The following is a 22491-nucleotide window of genomic DNA, read 5'->3' as shown; positions in this document are numbered from 1 at the left end:
TACCCGTTATAAATGTCCCAAAAGGGTTTTATGTCTTCATGAAACTATGTGTCTTGACTGTAAGGATCTATTGCAGTTCTAAATAGGATCAGTCCTACTGGAAAAAAATCCACAAGGTAGATAAACACCTAGACATCTGGAAAATTTTCACAGCATGGTGTGTCCGTCTAACCGAAACTCAGGAAAGAAACCTTAAACAGTTACCCGGAAAGACTCCGCCTGCTCAGCACAGGGCTTAAACATCAAAAAAAGACATTGAAAACTGTTTAAGTTACAATAACGTAGCTTATCTCTTGCACAAATAAAGTAAAGAGAAAGTACGCTTTTCCTATTCAAAGAGGTGCCATCTCAGTGCCATTTCCGCCTGCCACACCCAGCTGCAGCAGAAGGGGACTCAATCACACTGGACCGTGAAGCTCACTCACCCGGGCACACGCACGGTGAATCATGCATTTGTGGTTTCGCATCTGTGCAAAGAGACCTCTCCCTCTAAGGAACGGAACTTCAGCTTCTGCAAGGGGTCGGGAAGCAGACTGATTTTATCCACGTGGACTCAGTGGCCACTCCTTTGAGGGTGGCCGGGGCGGGTGAGCTGGCAGGGCCCCTCGCTTCCGGCTGTTTTCCATCAGGGCCCCGGCATGGCCGGTGAAGCCCGAGAACTTGGTCCAGAGGGTGGTGGGGAACCTGCACACACTCTCGGAGGCCTCCTTCCTCCAGGAACCTCCCTCCTCCACCCCACATGTCAGCTCGCTGCCTGGACATGTACGTAGACGTGTGTGTGGACACGCATGTCTTATACGATTCTAATGATTCAGTGATTACTTTGTAGCACGATGCATTTCATGGGCATCCTAGGACACACCTCCACGACTTCAAGGAAGTATCTGGCCAAAAAGGACATTCTTCTCGCAGCTTGTGCTGACACCACCATGTGGGCTGTACCTAGGCGGGGCCCGGTTTTACCTGCACTTTCTCAAGGCATCATGGCCACGGTGAGCTTCCGGAAAGTGTCTGCACATCAGAGAAGACGGTGGAGGTGCCCCGTACAGGACGGAGAGCCACAAAGGGGCCACGCGATGTCAGAGCTGAGGGACAGACAGCAGTACACGCAGCCCTCTCCTCTCCTCGGGGAGAGGGACCTGAGTGGGGCAAAGGTCAGAGGTGAGCTGGAGGTCACACAGACACCCGGATGACAGCACTCTGGCACTGAATGCAGGTCTGCAGAATCCAGCGTTCTTTCCACTTTCCCGAGCTGGAGGATAAAACATCTGATTTCCATTGCTAGGCGAGGAGATGAGCTTAATTAAACTGTAGCTTCAGGGATTTAATTTAGAGAGAATGACATTTCCAACTCTAAGGGAGGGGAAGCATTTTGGCATCTCATCACCTGGAGGCACTGGACTGACTTCTCTGAGGACGGTTAAGCCGAGCCGTGCCCCGTGAGACGGTCTACGTCCAGGGCTGCTTACTGGAACCTCCGGGGGACTTACAGGGTTCCTGCACTTTAATTTCTTAAGATAAATATCAGACAACCAAAGAGTTCCATTTTATAACTGAGATGTTCCATGTAATAGTCTTTGTCTGACAGCCCCTTCGGGCTGCCGTCACCGAACCACAGACTGGTGGCTTAAACACGGACTCTCAGGGTTGCAGAGGCTGGGGGCTGGGGTCGGGGTGTCCGCGCGCTGGGTTCCGGGGAGGACCCCCTTCCTAGCTTGCAGATGCCACCCTCTCCCTGTGCCCGCACGTGGCGGGTGGGGCAGAGGATGCCAGCTCTCTCGGGTCCCTTTTATGAGCACACTGATCCCACTTACGAGGGCTCCCCATGACCTCGTCACCTCCCCAATGCCCCACCTTCCAGACCATCATGCTGGGGTGAGGGTTTCAACACATGGGCTCCGGGGTACACACACACTCCGCAGATAACACAAAGGGCGTGGGTAAAAACAGTTGCTGACGTGGTGGGCCACCGTCCCGGTGAAGAGGAGGAGAGGCAGCGTTTCTGACAGGTTGGGTTTGAGGCCATGTGGGACCCCCAAGCAGAGGGGCTGGACCCAGCCCACACCTGGGGCAGGTGTCACTGGAGCTGAGAAGCAGCTGAAGCCACAACGAGGCAGCCCAGGAGGAGGGCTGAGAAGAGAGGGGCGCCGGGCAGCCCTGGCGTCTCTCTGCAGGGGGCAGGCAGGGTCCGGGACAAAGCTCCAGCCACAGTCGAGGCAGAACCCCTGAGCAGCACCAGGAGTCAGTTCAGGGTTTTCAAAGCGGGGAGAGAGCCCCCACAGCTCGTCTGTTTTGTTTCCTAGACGTGCTCATCTGTGTGCTGAGGCCTCCCCCGGGCTCTTACTTCCAGGTCATGCTTTAACGCTTAGCTCAGTCGTGTCCATCCCCAGTCACTGTCCCCACAGCGCTCTCCTTGTCCCCGACGAGGCTGAAGCAGCCAGCAGGCGACCGTGGGGGAGAGACCTGCCAGGGAACGAGCACCACCTCAGTCCCCCGCCCTCGGGTCCCACCAGGTCCCCAGGATTCATGTGGTCCACACCTGCTCCACACCACGTCTGGTAATGGGTTTTACATTTTAAACAATTATGTGTCTATTTTCAAATTATATACCTTAATGGGACCAGTAAGCTTTTCAGATTTGACTGTATCTTCTCTAGGGAATTAAACCTTTTTCCTTTTGCTTAGTGACATAAAACATTTGATGGGAAGTCACTGGAGGGTCCCTTTCAGGGCCCTGGAAGGAGACCTGGCACCGTGTGTATGCACATTTTAAGGACATGCTACAGCAGCTGCCTGGGGCTACTCATGGAACACAGGGCCACGTATGACCTGAATGTAATCCTTAGAAATAATATTCTTCCCAGTAGATATTTTCCTATGCACTCATTTTGTAACATCAAGTTCCATTTTCACCTTGCGAGAGAGCAGAACTTCAAGGGGGACTTAAACTTTATTTTTGATTGATTTTTGATGAGCAGTGCTCGTATGTAAGGCTTACGTTTTGCCTCCACGTTCTTGGTCAATTAGTTACTGTAAATAAGTATGCCAATACTGTAAGGCTGAATATGGTCACACGATGGCCCAGAAAACAGTACCCAAAAATGGGGCCTCAGAAGCAAAAGCTTCTCTCTGACCTTCTCCTGCCCTCCTGCCTCTCAGTCCCATCCTCCCCTGAGGTAGCCACAGAAACCAGAATCCCTCTTCCCCAAGGACGACCGTAAGAGCCAGAACCCCTTTTCCCGAAAGCCAGTCACAAAACCTAAATATATTTTCTGTAAAACTGGCCATGAGGAAATTCTCTGACTGCCTTGTCTGGCTGGAGGTCATGAGACCCCCCACTCCAGAGAGGGTCCCACCCCACACCCAGGAGGAAGGAGGCTGCTCAGAGAGGCCAAGAAGAGTCTAGACAGACAGGCCTTGCCAGGTTCTCCACTCGGTCCGTCAGCATCAGATCAGGCCCTTTTTGTCCCATCATATTTCTACACGGCCGCCCACGCTGTGCTGAACCTGAGCATAAACATGAATAGTTTCCTCTGTATCGCTGGGTCTCCGTTCTGGAGGCTCCTGTGTATACGTGTTAAATGAACTTGTATGCCTTTTCTCCTATTAATTAATCTGCCTTCTGTCAGTGGTTTGTCAGCAAACCGTCAGGGACCAAGAGCCTTAGTCCCTACATACACTTCAGTAGGCATTTGTTTAAATATGAAACCCTTAGGTAATACTATAATAATGATTGTCAAAGTATTCATGTATTTTCTATTATTGATTGGTACTTTTGTTTGTACTCTTCATGCATCCATCCACCTGTCCACCCACCCCCCCCATCCATGCCCACCTACGGTAAGCTACGTGCTGCGATGTGTTCCCCTAAGTCACCGTGTCTCACGTGGACTTCAGTGTCCCCTGTGCACTGCAGAGCGACTGTGTTACTGCATTAATATTGGTCTGAAAATCAAACTGTAAACCCAGCACTGACATAAACATATTTGTGACCAAATCCTCTACACCCCTAAATTGATTCCTTTTCCTTTACAGAAAAGCCTTTACAAAATTTAGGATTTAACAGCTTGGAGGGCTGGGTGGTGGAAAGCTTTCTCAGGAATTCTTCATGTCACTTTATTCATGAAAAGTATGTAACAAAGCTCTCTTAGCATCCACATTAGAGTGTACACATATAAATTAAGTGTCGAGCAATAGACTTCAAGACAGCCCAAAAAGCCTTCCCTAATTTTCTCTTTTAATAACGCAGACTCCAGAAACCAGTGAAAAACCTAGCAAGGCCCTCTATGGTGCTGACTGTCTTAGACTCGTAAAACCAGTCTTAAGAGTTTCTAGATGCATCTCGGTGAGTGGACCCCACCAGGCCGAGGTCGGGGGTCACCCCGCACCTAAGGCAGGAAGATGGTGGCCGCAAAGAAGATGAAAAAGCCATTCAAATGGATCAACTCTGGCCTCCAACTCATTATGAAAAGTAGAAAGTAAGTGCTGGGGTACAAGCGGACTCTGAAGATGACCAGACAAGGCAAAGTGAAATTGGTCGTCCTCGCCAAGAACTGCCGAGCTTTGAGGAAATCTGAAATAGAGTACTATGCCATGTTAGCTAAAACTGGTGTCTGTCACTACAGTGGCAGTAACACTGAGTTGGGCCCAGCACGTGGAAAATACTACCGAGTATACGCACTGGCTACCACTGATCCAGGGGACTCTGGCATCATCAGAAGCATGCCAGAACAGACTGGTGAAAAGTAAATTGTGCAAATTTTTTCTTTGATAAAACTTGCCACAGCTTGTAATATATATATAAAAAAAAGTTTCTACATGGTCAAGAGAATCATTTATTTCCCTATTACCTCCATGTAAAATGTGAGAAATCCTATCAGTTTTCCACAGCATTTGTGTGAGACTCACCATCTACAGCTGAGACAGAGTCCCCTTTCAGTTTTGTGTGTCAAGAGGTGCACTGTGACAGCAGGCAGGAGGTGCACTGTGACAGCAGGTAAGAGGTGCACTACGACAGCAGGTAGGATGGACTATGCCAGCAGGTAGGAGGTGCACTATGCCAGCAGGTAGGAGGTGCACTATGCCAGCAGGTAGGAGGTGCACTATGCCAGCAGGTAGGAGGTGCACTATGCCAGCAGGTAAGAGGTGCACTGTGACAGCAGGCAGGATGGACTATGCCAGCAGGTGGGAGATTGACTATGCCAGCAGGTAGGAGATGCACTTTGACAGCAGGTTAGAGGAGTACTATGCCAGCAGGTAAGAGGTGCACTATGACAGCAGGTAGGAGGTGCACTGTGATAGCAGATAGGAGATGCATTATGCCAGCAGGTAAGAGGTGCACTGTGACAGCAGGTAAGAGGTGCACTACGACAGCAGGTACGAGGTGCACTGTGACATCAGGTAAGAGGTGCACTACGACAGCAGGTAGGAGGTGCATTGTGACATCAGGTAAGAGGTGCACTATGCCAGCACATAGGATGGACTATGCCAGCAGGTAGGAGGTGCACTATGACAGCAGGTAGGATGGACTATGCCAGCAGGTAGGAGATGCACTACGCCAGCAGGTTAAGAGGTGTACTGGGTGTACTGTGACATCAGGTAAGAGGTGCACTGTGACATCAGGTAGGAGGTGCACTATGCCAGCAGGTAGGAGGTGCACTGTGACATCAGGTAGGAGGTGCACTATGCCAGCAGGTAGGAGGTGCACTGTGACATCAGGTAAGAGGTGCACTATGCCAGCAGGTAGGAGGTGCACTGTGACATCAGGTAAGAGGTGCACTATGCCAGCAGGTAGGAGGTGCACTGTGACATCAGGTAAGAGGTGCACTATGCCGGCAGGTAGGAGGTGCACTGTGACATCAGGTAAGAGGTGCACTATGCCGGCAGGTAGGAGGTGCACTGTGACATCAGGTAAGAGGTGCACTATGCCGGCAGGTAGGAGGTGCACTGTGACATCAGGTAAGAGGTGCACTATGCCGGCAGGTAGGAGGTGCACTGTGATATCAGGTAAGAGGTGCACTATGACAGCAGGCAGATGCTGGAAGATCAGCCACATACACGAATAGAATGCTCAAATATGTGCAACACGAGTTTGATTTAATTTTCAGTTAGTATTTTCCCTGTGGAAGAGCCACACCTGAGGTCAGAACTGCTTGTGGTCTGGGGGAAGGAAAGAATGTTTCCTGTAGGACCTGTGGGATGTGATCGCACACATTCTTAGGAAAGGACAAGCACAGTGACGTCTGCCTGCCTTTGAGAACAGCTACTGAAGAGGCCTCACCAAACAGGATTGTCACGGAACAAAGAGGGGGCCTTGGCCAACCCATGTGACTAATTTTTCCATGTTGTCTCCAAATGCACCATGCGCGAGAAGTTGCCAATCATCACGGGATGCAACACACACAGAGGGAAAAGCCTAAAGAATTCACTGCACCTGCAGGGGATGAGAACTCTTAATCACCCGATGAACTGCATGAACTGTGGATGAGCTGTCCTTGTGGTGAACGCGTGGCAGCCAGCAATGCAGAGGCCTCTCCTCAGCCCCGACACCACTACACGGGCCGGCAACCACCCCAGGCCATTCAATGGGTGAGCCAACAAAGCCAACAGCCTCAAGGATTTATCTTCTGGTTTTCACAAGGATGTCATCAATTCTCCTTCCCACAAATATATTAACTGCTGACTCATGAAATAAAAAATTAACGCCTACACAAAGTCCGGTCTTGGGCAGGTGGAAGGCAGAAAGCAGAGCAGGCTGCTCTGTGCCGTCTGAGCTCTCGGTCACCGAGGAAGAGACGCCCGTGGGAATCGCTGCTCACCTGGGCCCACGGTGGGGAGAGCCCTGCTCCAAGTACACAGTCCTCCAGGGCACAGAGTCCAGTCACCAGGATTTGGGAGGTGGGTCTGGAGGAGATGGGTCAGGGAAGGTGACTCAGGGGTATGTGGTCAGAGTCAGGTCATAAGGGACAGGAACGACCTCACCAGATGCTGCAGCCACTGGGAACCTGGAGGTGCCAGGTGAGAATTCCAAGCAGGGCAAGAGCGTGGCAGAGACGGTTGTAGGACACAACCCTGGCGTGGAGAGACGGACACGTGAGCAAACAGACACTCTGCGTGTCCTGGGGGTGTCCTGGGGGACAGAGGAGAAGGCTGACGGCAAACCTGGAGCAGAAGCAGGGGAGAGAGCGGCCAGGCTGAGAGGTCTGCGCCTTACCGGGTGGCGTGGAGACAGGGCGCGTGAGGTGGCGCCAGAGTGAGCAATAGGTCTGCTCAGGGCAGGACCACTGACTAGGAAGAAACGCCTCCTGCCGCTAAATACCAGCGCTCCCTACTCTAGCAGCTCCCTGCATGTCTAACGAGATTACATGAGGGCGTGACTGATGGCTTAGTTCACTCCGTAGAAATCCCGAGGTGCCCGTTATCTGGCTGAGAGGTGGATGCTGGCTCTTGTGATGGGGGCTCAACGGACAGGTCACACGCCACACGCATCGTGACGGTCTAAGGAGAACGATCATCCTGTGAAACCGTGGATACGAGGAGATTTCACAACCTCATGTACAAATACACACCGCGCTGAGCAAACCACTTAGCAGTTACGCGGGCACAACACCCGTGCTGGATAAACCCTAAAGGACCTCCTCGAGATGCTACAAGCACGGCAACACAAAGTCGCGTCTGGCGTCTCCCTTCAGCAATTTACATTCTGTCTGGTGCGTGTGTCTCTGTGTAGGAATCTAAAGGAGAAAACATTAATTGCTCAGTGATCTGTGTATCAGAGTCATGCTGAATAAAACAGAACACCAGCAATGGGCACAGTGTGGGCTCCGGTGGGGTCAATGGTCTCTGTGTCTATTTGCAAAGGAAAATGCTGTTGCCATCAATTCTGAATGCACAGTTCAGTTTATCTGAATGGGCTGGAAAAACATCAGAGCCATTACTAACCCTTCTTGATTTTAAAATGAAGATACACACACATGCAGCTGGCGTGGGAAGAGCAGTGGGCAGGAGGCACTGTTCTTGCCGTCTGGGGAGACGAGGTCTCCCCCGTGAGCCCATTAGCTACAGGGATACCAGATAATTATGTCTTTAAATACTGCACGTATGATAGCGCTAGCTATGTATTCTTAAGCCTGTGAACTGGTGCACAGGCTGTTTCTCAATGACAACTGCAGAAATCTACCCATGACTGTATACCTCATCCCGTAAGCATAATGATCGTTACTATGGTCTGTATTTCTAACATTCATATGAGGGCAAAGAACAGCATGCAGCCGACATTTCTCCCCATGTTGGGACATACGCTGGCACATCTTTCTCATGGAAGGAACAGATGTGAATGGAAGGTTCTCATGAGACGGAAGGGTCCAGTATAAGGTTGTACGGTCCCTTACGGAACCAAGAACAAAGACCAAATGAAACCGTCATACGCTGCCAAAAGGTATCACTGGTTAAACACAGGTGAGCTGTTGATTAGCACTTACGGGGTGTCTATGGACAGATAATGGGGGCAGCCTTCATTCCGAGGGGCTGAGCAGCCGGCATTTTCCCTTGGGAACATGACAGAAACAGAGCTCTCAGCAGTCCCACTTTTCAGACAGGACCACTGCGAATTAACGGACAGCGTCGGGGAAGAGGAAAGTAAGGAGGTGGGGAGGAGAGAAAGGTCGTTCTGCTAGTCTAACGTTCTCAGGAAAAGACCAATGTGTGAATAATCATACGCCACTCACAACACACGGGGCGGTGGTCTCCGGAGGCTGCCACTCCGCAGGGTCACACACGGCAGGGGCAGTGCTGTCACCGTGGCTCCGTGGCGCACACGTTCATCTCACAGACCGGCCTGTCCTCCCTTGCCACCTAGCTCTCAGTTAATCAGGCCAGCCAGACCCATCAGGAACGATCATTTCTCACTGGGAGCCTGCCTTTGGCAAGTCCACGCCAGCTCCTAAATCGCCTGCCCGGGTCCCCCCTAGGGGGCTTGAGCCCATTTTCATACATCTCAGTAAATGAACTGCTCATCTGCTTTTGCTAAATGAACACTCTTGCAGAAAGCCAGAGGGAAGCAGCTCGGGTAGCGGTAGCGGTGGCACTATTCTGCCCCCAGGCCTCACCGAAAGGTCCCCGTGCAGGTGGGCTCAGAGCCTGCTGGGGCTCAGTCAGCACGTCGGCATCCGGCTCCCAGGGAGACTTCCTAGCCGAGGCCTTGCTAGCACATCGCACACTCACTGGTACTTACGGCAACACCGGCCCATCCCGAGCACTCCCTAGGAAATTCTTCCCACAGGGAGCACTCCTTAGGCATTCCCAGGGTTACTCCCATTCTCTACACCAGCTGTTTGCGGTGTGGGGGTCCTCGAGATGTTTGTAGGCGGTCCACGAGATCAAATCTACATCCACAGTAATACTGAAGCATCGTTTGCCTTTTGCATGTCAATATTTCCATCGATGGTACAACAAAAAGACATCTAAGGTGTTTTGATGGCGGGTGTTACATTCTGCCCCACCGCACTCCGGCAGTGACAGAAGGTGCCAGCTCCACCTGAGAACATCTGCCAGGAAGCAACATGCTCTAGGAGCTACGAAAGGCCAGCCATCGAGCTGACTGCTTTTCCAGACGCTGGGAGACAGAAGGAATAGGGCACAGGAAGCGTGTGCGCAGCGCAGGCAGGTGAGATCCTGGTCTCCAGGGAAAACACGTGCTCACCTGCTCGGATGGCAAGGAAAGATAACCACGTCATTATGGTTTTCCTTCATGGAGTATCCTTTTTATTGGAAAGAAGGACTGAAAGACAAGCAATGATTACTAGAATTTGGGCACCTGGCAGAGCTTTTCTTGAAAATTTGCTGAGCGAGCCAGCTACTTCAAGGAAAATAACCGAGACTGTTTGTGAACAAAAATAAAATCCAAATTTTGGAGAGAAAACTAGAATTCTGGAAAACACCGTAAGCTTGACAACCGGCCAGCACTTAGACTTTTCTGATGAGATTGATGGGGACGTGAATAGATGTGGGTTTTTGATACTGTTCTAATGAAACGTGCCAGCATTCTGGAGACAGGATTTTCCAGTTAACCAGTACTTTCCAAATGCGTGAGGTTACAAAATCATACATGGATAAAAGATCCATTCAAAATTTAAGATAGGACAATAGGTTTTCATATAAAAGAGGATGAAAAGGTCACTGATAAGGCTTCCATTTCCATCTCCCAACTAACACTTAGGAAACTACCCCTTGTTGAATTTTAGTGTAGTATCAAAGAAAACAGCTAAAGTTTTCTGAAAAGATTATTACAATACCCCTTACTTTTTGAACTAAGTACCTACAGGAGGCCATATTTCTAACATATACTTGAACCCAAACCAAGTATCACAGTATCTTCAATACACGGAGGCAGTGATGAGAGTACAGCTGTCTGCTATTACGACAGACACTAGGCCAGGGCAGTAGCTCATGCCTGTAACCCCAGCGCTCTGTGAGGCCTGCACAGGAAGATGACTCGAGGCCAACAGTTTGAGACCAGCCTGGTAACATAGCAAGACCCCCGCTCTACAAAAAAATAGAAAAAAATCAGTCTGGCATGAGGTGTGTGTCTACAGTTCCAGCTACTCGAGAGGCTGAGGCAGGAGGATGGCTTGAGCCCAGCAGTCTGAGGTTGCAGTGAGCTAGGATGACACCACCACTCTGGGGGAACAGTGAGACCCTGTCTTAAAAAAAAAAAAAAAAAAAAAAAAAGGACACTAAAGATATTCACAAATATATACAAATTTTAAAAATATGCCACTCTGGCATGTTTTTGTTTTGGAAACTTAACTATTTTTGTTAAAAATCTTACTTATAAGATTGTGTAAAGGGTTTATTAGTGTCCTTTTACAATGAACAAATATTTTTAAAATGTCAGTTTTAATTTTTAACACAAGAAATATCAAAATATATAATCCACATAAACAAAAGCTCTTATGGATCCTAAATCATTTTTAAGAATGCCTTTAAGGGAACCGGAGACCCCAAAATGTTTGAGAGCTGCTGTTCCTCCAACCTGGGTGAAAATAAAATGCCCTGAGCCCTTTAAGTGAAAATTCTGGGACAGCATCTTTGCAAAATTTTTACTTAAAAGGGGCACTGTTCTGTTTTTATTACAAAAAAAAAAATTCACCACTTATAAAGTATGATACACATGCCTGTGTACTGTATATGCGTAAGATACACGCACCCAGCTGTGTGCAGGCACATGTATTATAGAAATGAGTGACTTAGAAAGCAAAGGTCCCTTGGAATCCCACTTCTCAGAGATAACTGCTGACAATTTGGTGATTTTTAAATATATTTTATACAATATCTACTTTTTGCTTCTACAGAAATGAAATCCTTCAAACACATCAGCCTAAGATTTGCTTTATCATTTGAGGACAAGTTGAGAGAGGCTTTCAATGGCGGTACTCACAGATCTGACCCACTTGCTCTATCTGCAGGGGCCGCAGTTATTAAATCAAATCTCTTCCTGATGGGTGGGTGTTCGGGTTATTTCTTTTAACTGCTTGGAAGTAGAAATGGATGGACAACGGAGAAGCACATTTCCAGGTATGCCGGCAACTGCTAACTGTCCTCCTGTTCTCACTCCCACTCTTGCTCACTCCACTTCTTAGGCTACTGTTTTGTGTTTGGCTTCTTTTGCTCAATTTACGAGATTCACCTGTGTTGTTCCAGGTGGTTTCATAACTTGCTCATGTCCACTACTCTGCCGAAGTCCTCCATCTGCATTTTAGTCCCTTGATGATATTAAGCACACTTAAGTCTGTACCTGACAACTTGATCGTTACCTAGACCACCTGTCTGTTCCTCCCCTTTGTTTTCTCGATCAGGAAGCATCCTCTGTCCTAAGGCCTGGTCATGACTGCCTGGGACCATTCTATTTCTGGCCCTCTGCACTCTTTCCTCCTCCTTATGGTTTGGGGTCCTAGCCCTAGGCCTGGGGACTTAGCAGGGCCTGCCCCCCCACCCCATCTGGCATGTCCTGACCACCAATTTTTTTTTTTTTCTCCTAGTCCTATTCTCCTAAAAGCTCAGTTAGGCTTCTCACTCTTGTTAGCCACTTCTTCTGGGGACACCTCTAGGGGAATAAGGCCCCAAATGCTGGGCTTTGCTCATCCTGTTTTACTTTTCTGGGGTCCTGGCCCTGGAGCTGTTCCCTACCTGCTGGGTAATCAGACACCTTCAAAGAGATGCTTTCAACCTCCGTCCAGTTTTCCTCACTGTTCTCACAAGACAGAGGGAGTGCAGCTCCCTGAGCTCCCAACACAAGAGGCAGAGCTCCCTGATTCACGCTGGACATGTTAATATTCGATCCGAGTGGGATTTATCTTAGTGTTAGAAGTGTCAGTCACGGCCCCGGGGTTTATTTCCCTCTCTCCATTAGTGAGACGCCAATCCTGCGGTTATTTACTGAGTCATCGATCTGTTTCACAACAGTCTGAAACACCACGCTGATCCCCCCATAAATCCCCAAACACAACTGGGCGGAATTCATTGCTTATGGTCAGCATTCCAGTTACACAGAGAGGAAGTCCGGCAATCTGCACACAAGTGTCACCAAGCCCTGGCAGGAGAGGCACACAAGGAAAGTGCACCATGTCCAGGGGTGGGAGAGTCCACAGGGTTCACTGCAAATTAGTCCAAACCAAACACTTTTAACAAACAGTATTAACTGAAGCAATGCTACGAAACGCAAGCCGAGAAGAAGTATAAAGTATCAATATTTATACAAAAGCACTGGTGTTATTTATGGGTCAGTTTCTGAATTATTTACTGTTCTCCTCTAAATCACGGTGATGAAAAGGGTCTCCCAAATTTGCAAATAGTCTGTGGTGCTACATTAACTGAGATATTAGCACACAATATCCATAATTATTAGCTATAATTACTAGTTAAAACTACAAAGTTTTGAAAATCGACACAATCCTAACAGAATTGGTAACACAGGACACCAAGTAACTCGATGCAGTTTTGTATGGTAGGTGGTGTCTGGATTATATTTTTACTGGACGGTTCTTTGAAACCTCAAATTATTGAAAAGATTAGGTGAACAAAATACCATGCCCCAAAACTTGCAGCTGTCACCAGCCAACCTAGTGAAACATCACGAGTAGAGCAGTGGCATTTTTACTGACTGTGGTTACTAACTCTTTTTATTTCCTTTGACATGGGGTCTCACTACGTTACCCAGGCTGGTCTTGAACTGCTGGGCTCCAGGGATCCTCCGCACAGCTGAGATGGCAGAAGCGCGCCACCGTGCCTGGCAGCATGCGGTCACTAACTCTTTTAAAAACCGTTTTAAAGAAGCACGGAGCACAAATTTTTCTAGGCATTTGAGCGACAAAGAATTTTAAAAATGTGTTTTAGAGCACGCAACAAGACATCAATGGAGACTGCAATTTTTTAGTTTACAACATCTGGGGAGTTAAAGGAAAAAGAGCATCAGTCTAAATATTCGGCCATCACATCCTTCTTGCTGGAAGGTATTTCCAGAGACACAATTTTCCCCTAACAAAATCAGTCACGAGCTGCTTCTGCACTTCTCTCACGCCCTGAAAGGACTCAGCTGTCCTGAGTCCCACCCCAGCAGTTTCACAACCAGGGAGGTTTGACCCGGGACAAGAAGTCCGCCCAAGTCAGCGCCGGGACGAGAAATGGCCCACACACATGCCGTCATAGGACTATCACATCTTCCCTCCATTCTCCCAAGGGCCCACTGGTTTTTCCTAAAAGTCGTTTATTCTTCCAGAAGTGCCCCCTCTGCTGCGCCACGAGCAAGACACAAAAGTCCCAGATTCTAATTGCCTCCCTGAGCCGCACCTTTCTGTGAACTCCTCGGTGGTACCGGAATAAAAATCTGTCTTTTCTCTCGATAATCTGTCTTTTGTCAGTTTATTTACAGGCCCCGTGCACCGAACCTCAGAGGGGCAAGGAGACAGGTTTCTTCCTGGCGGTGGCATCTGGCAGAGCAAGCAACCCTTTCTGAGGAAACTCAGGAGGGACGCCGAGGCAAGTGCAGTTAAAGAGAAGTATAAGGAGCGTGTCTGTGACGGGAACTGTTGTTGTTATTTGTATTAATGAAGTAAGAAAGGGCCCAGTAAACCCGTCAGAAGGGGCGTGAGATAACACTGAGGACAGGTGAGGAGAGGCACCTGCATTTTGTTCAAGGTCACGGGTGACAGCAGGAGGGGGACAATGACAATGGAGGATGCGGGTCCCTAAGGCCCAGAGGGTGGCCCCTGGTAGCAGGTGACTTTCTTTGCCCTCCAGAGGAGCTCCAGGGAGGCTGCGCCCCTCACTGGGTGTGTGGGGAGGGCGGTGACTCCAGGAACACCCAACTCCCCAAAGGCAGAGGCCCAGCAAGGCTCACCTGGTTGCCAAACATGAACTTTAAGTTTTACCTATTTGTCCATTGTTCTGGGACATAAGGAAGTTCCTGTTAGGGAGGGTAACTCAGGCTGGGAGGGTAACCTCAGGGGACCAGTTCCCGCCCCGCATACCCTCCAGACACACACAGTGTAGGAAAGATCATGATTAAACTTCAGATATGCTTCCACCTCTAATTATAGGGATTAGGGGAAAAAAAAATTATTTGAAAACTTGCTACATTTTTTTAAATCTAGGAAACAGTTACAGAGGGAAACTTCCTCAAATGTGGTACAAGGTGATATGAAAATATACCCAGTGACAATTTTCGTACATTCATCTCACTTTCTCTAAGTGTCACAGAAGTTTTATTAGAAGTAAGTCTCTTCTTCTAATTGAACTATAACCTTCCTGAAGGAAACAACGCTGGGATCCCCTCTGGCCTCTCCTCCTGCCATACTGCCCAGCTCTGCTCCAATGACAGCCCAGTGCCCACGGAGCTCTACGACACTCGCGGCCCACATGTCCTCCCGGGGACTGCCGGGGAGCTCCAACACCCGTCCCAGCCCTTCCGCTTCGCTGCTTCTCAAAGTTCTCACGGCTCACTCCGCATTGCTTCCACGCCTGGGGGACCTGTCCTGTTCCGTGCTGAGCCCACCCTTTGCTCCTTCTCTATACAAACCTTGCATGTTTGTCCCGGCCCTGTTTGGCCCCCTGTCCTCCATGACACTCCGGTTACTCCTGCCTGAGTGGACTTCGGGTCCTGCTCTGTCTCCCCGAGCAGGGTTCCCTCCCCCACTGTTGCGCTGTGCAGAGGGCTGCAGGCATCTTACAGAACACTCTTACCCCTGCCACCCGGTCTGCACTAGGAAACGAGGGAATGGCATCATATTTTGCGACGTGAATGACAATGAAGTAGACATGTCTGAAGTCTGCTGCAATGAGCCCACTCTACCTATTCTTGTGGACTTAGCCCTTATTCATTAATGGATATGCAGGTTTCCAAGAAAAAGAGGAGAATCCACCACCTCCCTTGTTTACCAGCTGTGACTGTTATCTCGCAGCTTAAAAAGAGAGATACCAAGTACACAGGAAACTCAAAGTCCAGCCAATGACCCCTTCTGGGGTTTCACAACGGGAGAGAGTAAACAGGCAAGTACACAAACAGGCAGAAAAGTATTTTGAGTCATAGCTGATGTTTTCAGAAAGTGATAGGGTATCAGCAAAGGGGCACAGGGCACGGTTTTCAAATAAAGTCACTTATTTGTCCAGATATTACGTAAAATACATTAAGTGCCATTTCACCTAGGGAAAAGTCGACTCAAATAACTACTTCCCTCACTGAAGGAACGGCCCCGGCTTTACAATGAAGACAGTGTATACAGTTAACCGGTACTCACCAGTTAAAATACACTTGTCATTCTTTGTTTACTCTTTAGGTGCATAAAACTTTAACGTGCAGAATTTTATTGAAGCCAGAACAAAAGAAAACAAAAATATTATCAACATTTTTCTAAAACCCTGAAACTCAGCTCCTGCAACAACACTCACACAAGGAAACTAGAATATGCAAAGTAGTGACGGCTAGGCTTTTAGAAATTGATTTCTGGTTTTACTTGCAATAAGTACCCACCCCACAAGGCAGGTGTAAATGACACCCTCACTTTTGTTGTATAAGAAGGATGGGCGTTTTTGTGGTCAGGAACTCCAAGGACAGGACTCACACACCCAGAGCACCCCGATGCCTCCCAGCTGTGCCCTCAACCTGCCCAGGCCCACACGCTCCCCCACGCCTGCGAGCCTCCAGGGTCCCGGTGCTGTGGGACTGCAGCACAGACGCCCTCTGCACACCAGGGCGCTGAGCTTCCAGGGGACGGCTGTGAATGCTGGGGTCACCGCCCGGCACATGGCGGGCGCTCTCGCTCAGAGAGAGAGCTCATCGCCCCGGCGGTGGGCTCTGGGGAACCTCTGAAGGGGCCCTTCTGCATATACATATATATATTTTTTCTTTTTAGCACAAAAGAATGATACAAAAATAACTGAAAAGAAAATATTCTTAGTGAAAATGTAATTCTTTGATGCCTGCTATTAGGCACTTTCTCCCAGCAAAACGGAAATCAATACTAAATGTAATTCATGACCATTTGATACTACTTGTTTTTTACTACTTCCCTACAGCAGCTACTACCACTATACGCTGACCCACGTTAAGTCAGCTGCCTTCACAGGTTCCCTAGGCCAAAACCAGATCTTTGGAGAATACTCCAGTAGCCCGGGTTTTACTGGGCAAGAGGTTTCTGAGTAAGGTCCCCCAGGCTTGCCACGGGTATAGCTGTGGGCCAGCAATCCTGCCTCCGTCTCACAGTTAGAGACCTTTCACCGAAATACTCTCGCATGAGCTAATTCCACCCTGCTACTAACGTCCCCACACACAGGCACCCAGAGGGAAGGTGGTGCTCACAGGAGCCCACAGCACCACCCCGGGGACGGCCGCCCTCCCCAGCCACTTACGACCGCATCTCCAGCAGGAAACCCTTCCAAGGATGTCTCCTGTTATTGCAGAACGTGCATCTGCAGACAACTGAGGCCCAGCACTCCATCTCAGCAGTCACGGAGCCGTCAGGAGAACGTGGGCTCAGGCTGGACAGCATGATCGCTGCTCCCCAGCTGCTCTTCCCAGGTCCCCTTAGAAGGACCCATGTACGGAGGAGAGCAGGAAGCCCTGTCCCCGTCTCTGCCGTGGACCCCGAGTGATGACACAGGGTGGGGCGCTACAGCACACAATTCTACCGCTCGCTGACACTGTGCCACAGGGACACTGGTAGAAGTCCAAAATCCAAAGGTCATTATGGGAGCAAAAGCTCTGTGGTGAGAGACCACCACGTGACAAGCAATGCGGGACGGGAAGTGAGTTTTGACGATTTGCATCTGAACTGCAGTGTACACCTACCTGCCTTTAAAGCCCGCTCCTTGAAAACAAGGGTGCTGTGAGCCCCGAATCATTGCAACGCCCCTTCCCTGCTGAATCTCTGTCTGAACAGCAGTGTTCTGGCACCGCAGGCTTTCCTAGACACGTTCCTGCGATCCAGAAGATTCCGGCCCAGTCTCGGGGGCTGGGTAGCTTAGGTGCAACCTCGATTCTGCACAAAGCCTTTAAGCCAAGCCACCCCCGCCCGCGTATCCAAGTTCTACGGAGTGCCCCTCAGTGGCCCTTCAACAGTGACAACCAAGGCCTTTTGTAGGAAGCAGCGAGCACATGGGTGTTACTTGGTGAAATGCAGCCTGCTGTCACCGTCTGTCCCCGGCACCCACCTACCTGCTCCACGGGAGGAGGCGGGGAGAACCTCTTGGCACAAGCCAGGAATATGTCGGGCTCCGGCTTCCCGCTCTTCACTTCTGGGTCATCTCCCAAAACGATGTGACAAAACAAACCGAAGAACTCCTTGTGTCTGCTTGTCTTCATTTCGAATGACGCAGACCCAGAGCTGGTGGCGACGGCAGAGGGTATGTTGTGTTTTCGCAGGTGGCGGATGAGTTTTTCAGCCCCTGGGGAGGAGGAGGGAAAGACTTCAGTGAGGGGGCAGGGCATCAACCACCAGGCCTTCTTCCCAGGGTGGGCTCTTCTAACTGTGAGACACCACACTCCGTGGCCTCCTCTTCCGAGGAATTATCCGCCCTAGCTTGTCTTAAGCGGGGTCATCAGCTCGGAAACAGCCCTATTCAAAACAAGCACGGCTTAGCTATACGGCGTCTCCCACGGTCGCCGAACATGACCTTACCGTAAGAAACTTGCTGTGTTTGCTGATCCTCTCTCGTTGACGTATGGCCCACAGGCGGAGAGCAGGCACAGGAGGCCACTCCCCCTGCAGCTGGCACGGCACGCGGGGAAGGCAATGACCCCAGCAGGGCCCTGTTGGGCCAGGCTTATTTTCCAAAGCAATGAATGCACAAGGACCACGCTACTCGTGTTTCTAAGACAGCTCTGCGTTCCACAGAAAGCAATTCAGTCACATCTCACACCGCTGAGGAAAGGAAATCACAGAGCAGCCTCCACCAGAGGCCAAGGGGAAGGGCTGTAGGAGCACCACTAAATACGGGGTCGGAGAATAAGATGAACCTTGCTGAATACAAACCAAACAGCAGCGAGGTACCACGGGAAAAGAGCATTTCCCACGTTGTCATCAGCTATAAGGATTAACCACAGAGAACACGGAGGTTAATGGAGTTACTCATAGAGCCAATTAAGAGGGCTAGTTATCAGAAACGTGTCAAAAATAACAGGAGTACTTTCCACTTTTAATCTATGCTGATTAGGACAGCTGTAACACCTAAATACATACAAAGCATTACGGTTTATCTAAAATGGCATTTTAAATAACCATATAAACACGACTATTTTAATAATAACATGAGTTAATGTCCCTACTTTGTCAGTTATTACAGAAAAGACTGACATGGTCACTTTTTTCCAAACACCTAAAACCACTCATGTAAGGCAAGAGATAGATCCTGTGAGCACTGGACCCTCCAGAGAAAATGTCCTACGAGATGTTACAGACACAGACAGCTCTTAACTCTGTGCCAGGACAAAGCTAAATAAAGCAAATAAATTCAAGAAAAATCTAGCACTTCACTGGATGTAAAATCATACTGTCCAACACCTAATACAAAGTTACCAGGCCTGCAAAGACGCAGACACGTGCAACCCATAGTGCCGAGGAGAAAAAGAAAGAAACCAGTAGAAATGGACACAGAAATGACAGAGGTGGATGGAATTTGCAGCTAGTGACCTTATATTAGCTTCTAAATATTATAATATCTAAGGAAGATATTGTCACAATGGAGAGAGAGGGGAAAAAAAGCAAAACCCAACTATATGTTATCTACAGAAAGAGACTTTACATATAAACACACAGATAGGTTTAACATAAAAGGGTAGAATACTACATCATCACAAAATTACTGCTGAATAGAGAGTTGAAGTAGCTGTATTAGTAATAGGTGAGACTGTAGAACAATGAATATTATTGGATGACTATTATCAGGGATACATAGGGACATTTCATAAGGACAAATAGGTCCACTCATGAACAAAACAGTTCTAAATATATATTCATCAAATAACAGAGCTTCAAAATACAGAAAGCAGAAACTAATAGAACTGAATGGTGAAACAGACAAATACAGAAGGAGGTTTCAAACTCCTCTCTCAGTAATTGATAGAACAAGTAGACAGAAAACAAGTAAGGATACAGCAGGCTTCAAAAATACTATCAAGCAACTTGATCTAATTAACATTTGTATTAATATAATACTTGTCCCAACAACAGCAGAATCCACATTATTTTCAAGCGGACATGTAACATTCAATAAGAACACATTATGAGCTGTACAGCAATTCTGAAAAAATTTAAAATAATTAATAGATATAAAATATGTTCTCTACCCTCAACAGAATTAAAATGGATCAATGGCAGAAAGGAGTTTGGAAAATCACAAATATTAGGATGCTAACACACTTCTATGTAAGACATAAGTCAAAGATGAAATCACCAAAGGACATTAGATAGTCCTTTGTAGAGAAAAAAAATAACATCAAAATTTGCAGAATGTAGCCAAAATGCCATTTAGAGGAAAACGGATAGCACTGCACGTTCTACTAAGTAAGAAGGTGGTCTCAAATCAGTGATCTAAGTTGTCACATTAAAAACCTGAAAGATCAATGATGATTCAAGCTTTCACCTTAAGAAAGTGAAAGAGCAAATTAAACTCAAAACAAACAAAAGGAAGGAGACACAAAACCAAGAGAGAATATCAATAAAATGCAAAGCAGAACACAGAAAATCACCTAAACCACAAGCTGGTTCTTTGAAAAGATCCATTAACTTGGGTGACCTCTAGCTAGACTGATCAAGAAAAAGAAAGAAGCTTCTAATTTACCAATATTAGTAATGAAAGAAGGGACATCACTACAGATCTTAAAATCAATAAAAACACAAAAATAATCATATGAGCTTAATGCCAATACATTTGACAACTTTGATGAAATGGGGTAATTCTCTGAAAGATATACAACTCACTCAAGAAGACACTAATAACCTGAATAACCCTCTATCCATGAAAGAAACTGAACTTGTAGTTAAAAACCTTCCTATAACCCAGGATCAGATGACTTCATTGGTCAACGTATGAAACACCCAAGAAAGAAATAAAACCAATTGCAAACAAACTTTTCAGGAAGCTGGAGGCAACACTTCCCAACTCATTTTATGATATATCAGCATTTCCCTAAAACCAGATAAAAGCCAGACAAGAAAACTAGAGCTCCCATGAACTGGGACACATACCTCCACATGTAAAAATAACATTCATCCACAGTAAAAATATCCTACGTGAAGAGCTCCAGTGGAGCTTGAATCTACTGGTTAAAAATATTAAAATGCCACACCATTTAATTAGTTTGCAACAACCACTGATTACTATCTGGAGGATTAAATTTATTAGCTAACTTTCAATTTCAACCATAAGCTAACTGGTAGATGAGATAAAAGAATGGCTATAATAAAAAAAAATAGCCAATAATGAACTTCTCTGTCTGAATATACAAAGTGACTAAAGCTGAGTATCAAAATGATTTGAATTTAAAACAAGATTTTTAAATTACTATATTACCCAACTTTAAACCAACATTTTAAAAAAATAATGGAGAACATTTAAAACACATGGCTCTCTCCAAAACACATAGTAAAAAGAATATTTTGTTAAAGCGCTTTGGTGCTATTCATCTTAAAATTTTAAATACACGTTATTTTTTTTTCAATTAATAACTTCTTTATTCTGGAAAAGCAAATGAAAGTCATATTCATATAAAAATATGGAACGCTTCACGAATTTGCGTGTCATCCTTGCGCAGGGGCCATGCTAATCTTCTCTGTATCGTTCCAATTTTAGTATATGTGCTGCCGAAGCGAGCACCAGGTTATTTTATTTTAGCATATGCTTCTACCCTTTCTGCCTCTGTGACTATTGTACTCTGCAATGTCCCTGATGTGGCTTTGTAGTCGTATACACGAACGAACCAAGGTACCTGTACTTGGAGTGTGTGCCTGTCGACATTTTTATAGACTGTGAAATTAACTGTAAATGTTTTCAGACTGTTTTAAACCACCCACAGCATGCTGAGATCCTTTGTAATGTTTGGGGCCGGGATGAAGATGAACCCCAAGACAAAGCTCTGACCATAGTCCCAGGCCACGGGGACTCAGGCAACCACGTGTCCTCTGTGGGCCACAATTGTGTCAGCTCTCAAAGAGCAAAGGTTAGAAGGCATGAGAAGGGCAGGCCATGCAAAACGACGTGGGTGCACTTTCCAAACATTAAGGGAAGCCCCAAATAAATGTCAACCAGGTAAAACTTCAGAGTACTGCCAGGAAGAAATGATTCGAATCTCCTGATACGTAACTGTCTAATTCCTTCAAAATCTCAGTATCCTTTACGTACTGCACACAAACTTTTTCTCATTCATCAGCTCTCCCTGAGAAGTAGAAGGCTGAGAATGCAAATGGAGTTCTGTCCTAGGGAGAAGCTGGTTACTTAAGAGTACAAATGAAATTCAGCTACCAGCTCCTAGCACCTGGTGTGCTTCTATCAGCCTTAGGGAACGACAGGAAGACGGGTATCTGTTGCTACCAAGAATCAGCCCTCACAGGATTAGGCTCCAGGGGAAGAATTAGGGAAAGAATCAGCACTGCACATAGGAAGAATGCTTCTATTTTACTTCATCCTAGAGATAGAAGGCCGGTGAGAACAAGAATGCTGCAATTAAAGTAGATTAAAAACCGAAAAATACTGAAAGGACTGCTAGTTCACATGAGCTTTTCAGGTGTGCTCCTGGAATTCGTTCGTCGAGCGGATCTGGCCATCAAAACCCTGCGAGGTTGGGCATTCTCTGTGTGACCCTGCCCTGGGCCATTGGGGGGTTGACGATACAAAGGAGGAGAGGAAACCGAGGACTGACTACACCATCAATGCCGTGTGCATTCAGAACCACGTCCTGAGCCTAAGTCCAGAAGATCTCCGCAGACTCACACAATGAAGATG

At 47.6% G+C, this 22491-nt stretch overlaps 1 protein-coding gene, 1 non-coding gene and 1 pseudogene across 2 annotated transcripts in view; 1 reads left to right on the top strand and 2 right to left on the bottom strand.

Annotated features, from left to right (window-relative positions):
* The window catches only part of PUDP (pseudouridine 5'-phosphatase), a 72059-nt gene that overhangs the window by 5467 nt on the left and 44101 nt on the right, over positions 1-22491 (bottom strand). The window contains exon 3 of the mRNA XM_069464094.1: positions 17708-17937. Coding sequence (XP_069320195.1) covers positions 17708-17937 — 230 coding nt within the window. The remainder of the gene's footprint in view (positions 1-17707; positions 17938-22491) is intronic.
* Positions 4402-4750, top strand: LOC138378143 (large ribosomal subunit protein eL30 pseudogene; annotated as a pseudogene).
* LOC138379220 (U6 spliceosomal RNA) lies at positions 21260-21366 on the bottom strand. Its single transcript, XR_011232004.1, has one exon. It is a non-coding gene; the product is annotated as a U6 spliceosomal RNA (small nuclear RNA).

Source organism: Eulemur rufifrons, chromosome 30 (assembly GCF_041146395.1).
Source record: "Eulemur rufifrons isolate Redbay chromosome 30, OSU_ERuf_1, whole genome shotgun sequence".
NCBI classification, from domain to species: domain Eukaryota; kingdom Metazoa; phylum Chordata; class Mammalia; order Primates; family Lemuridae; genus Eulemur; species Eulemur rufifrons.
Note: the sequence above shows the minus strand (reverse complement) of the source record. Positions and strands in the feature narration are given on the sequence as shown.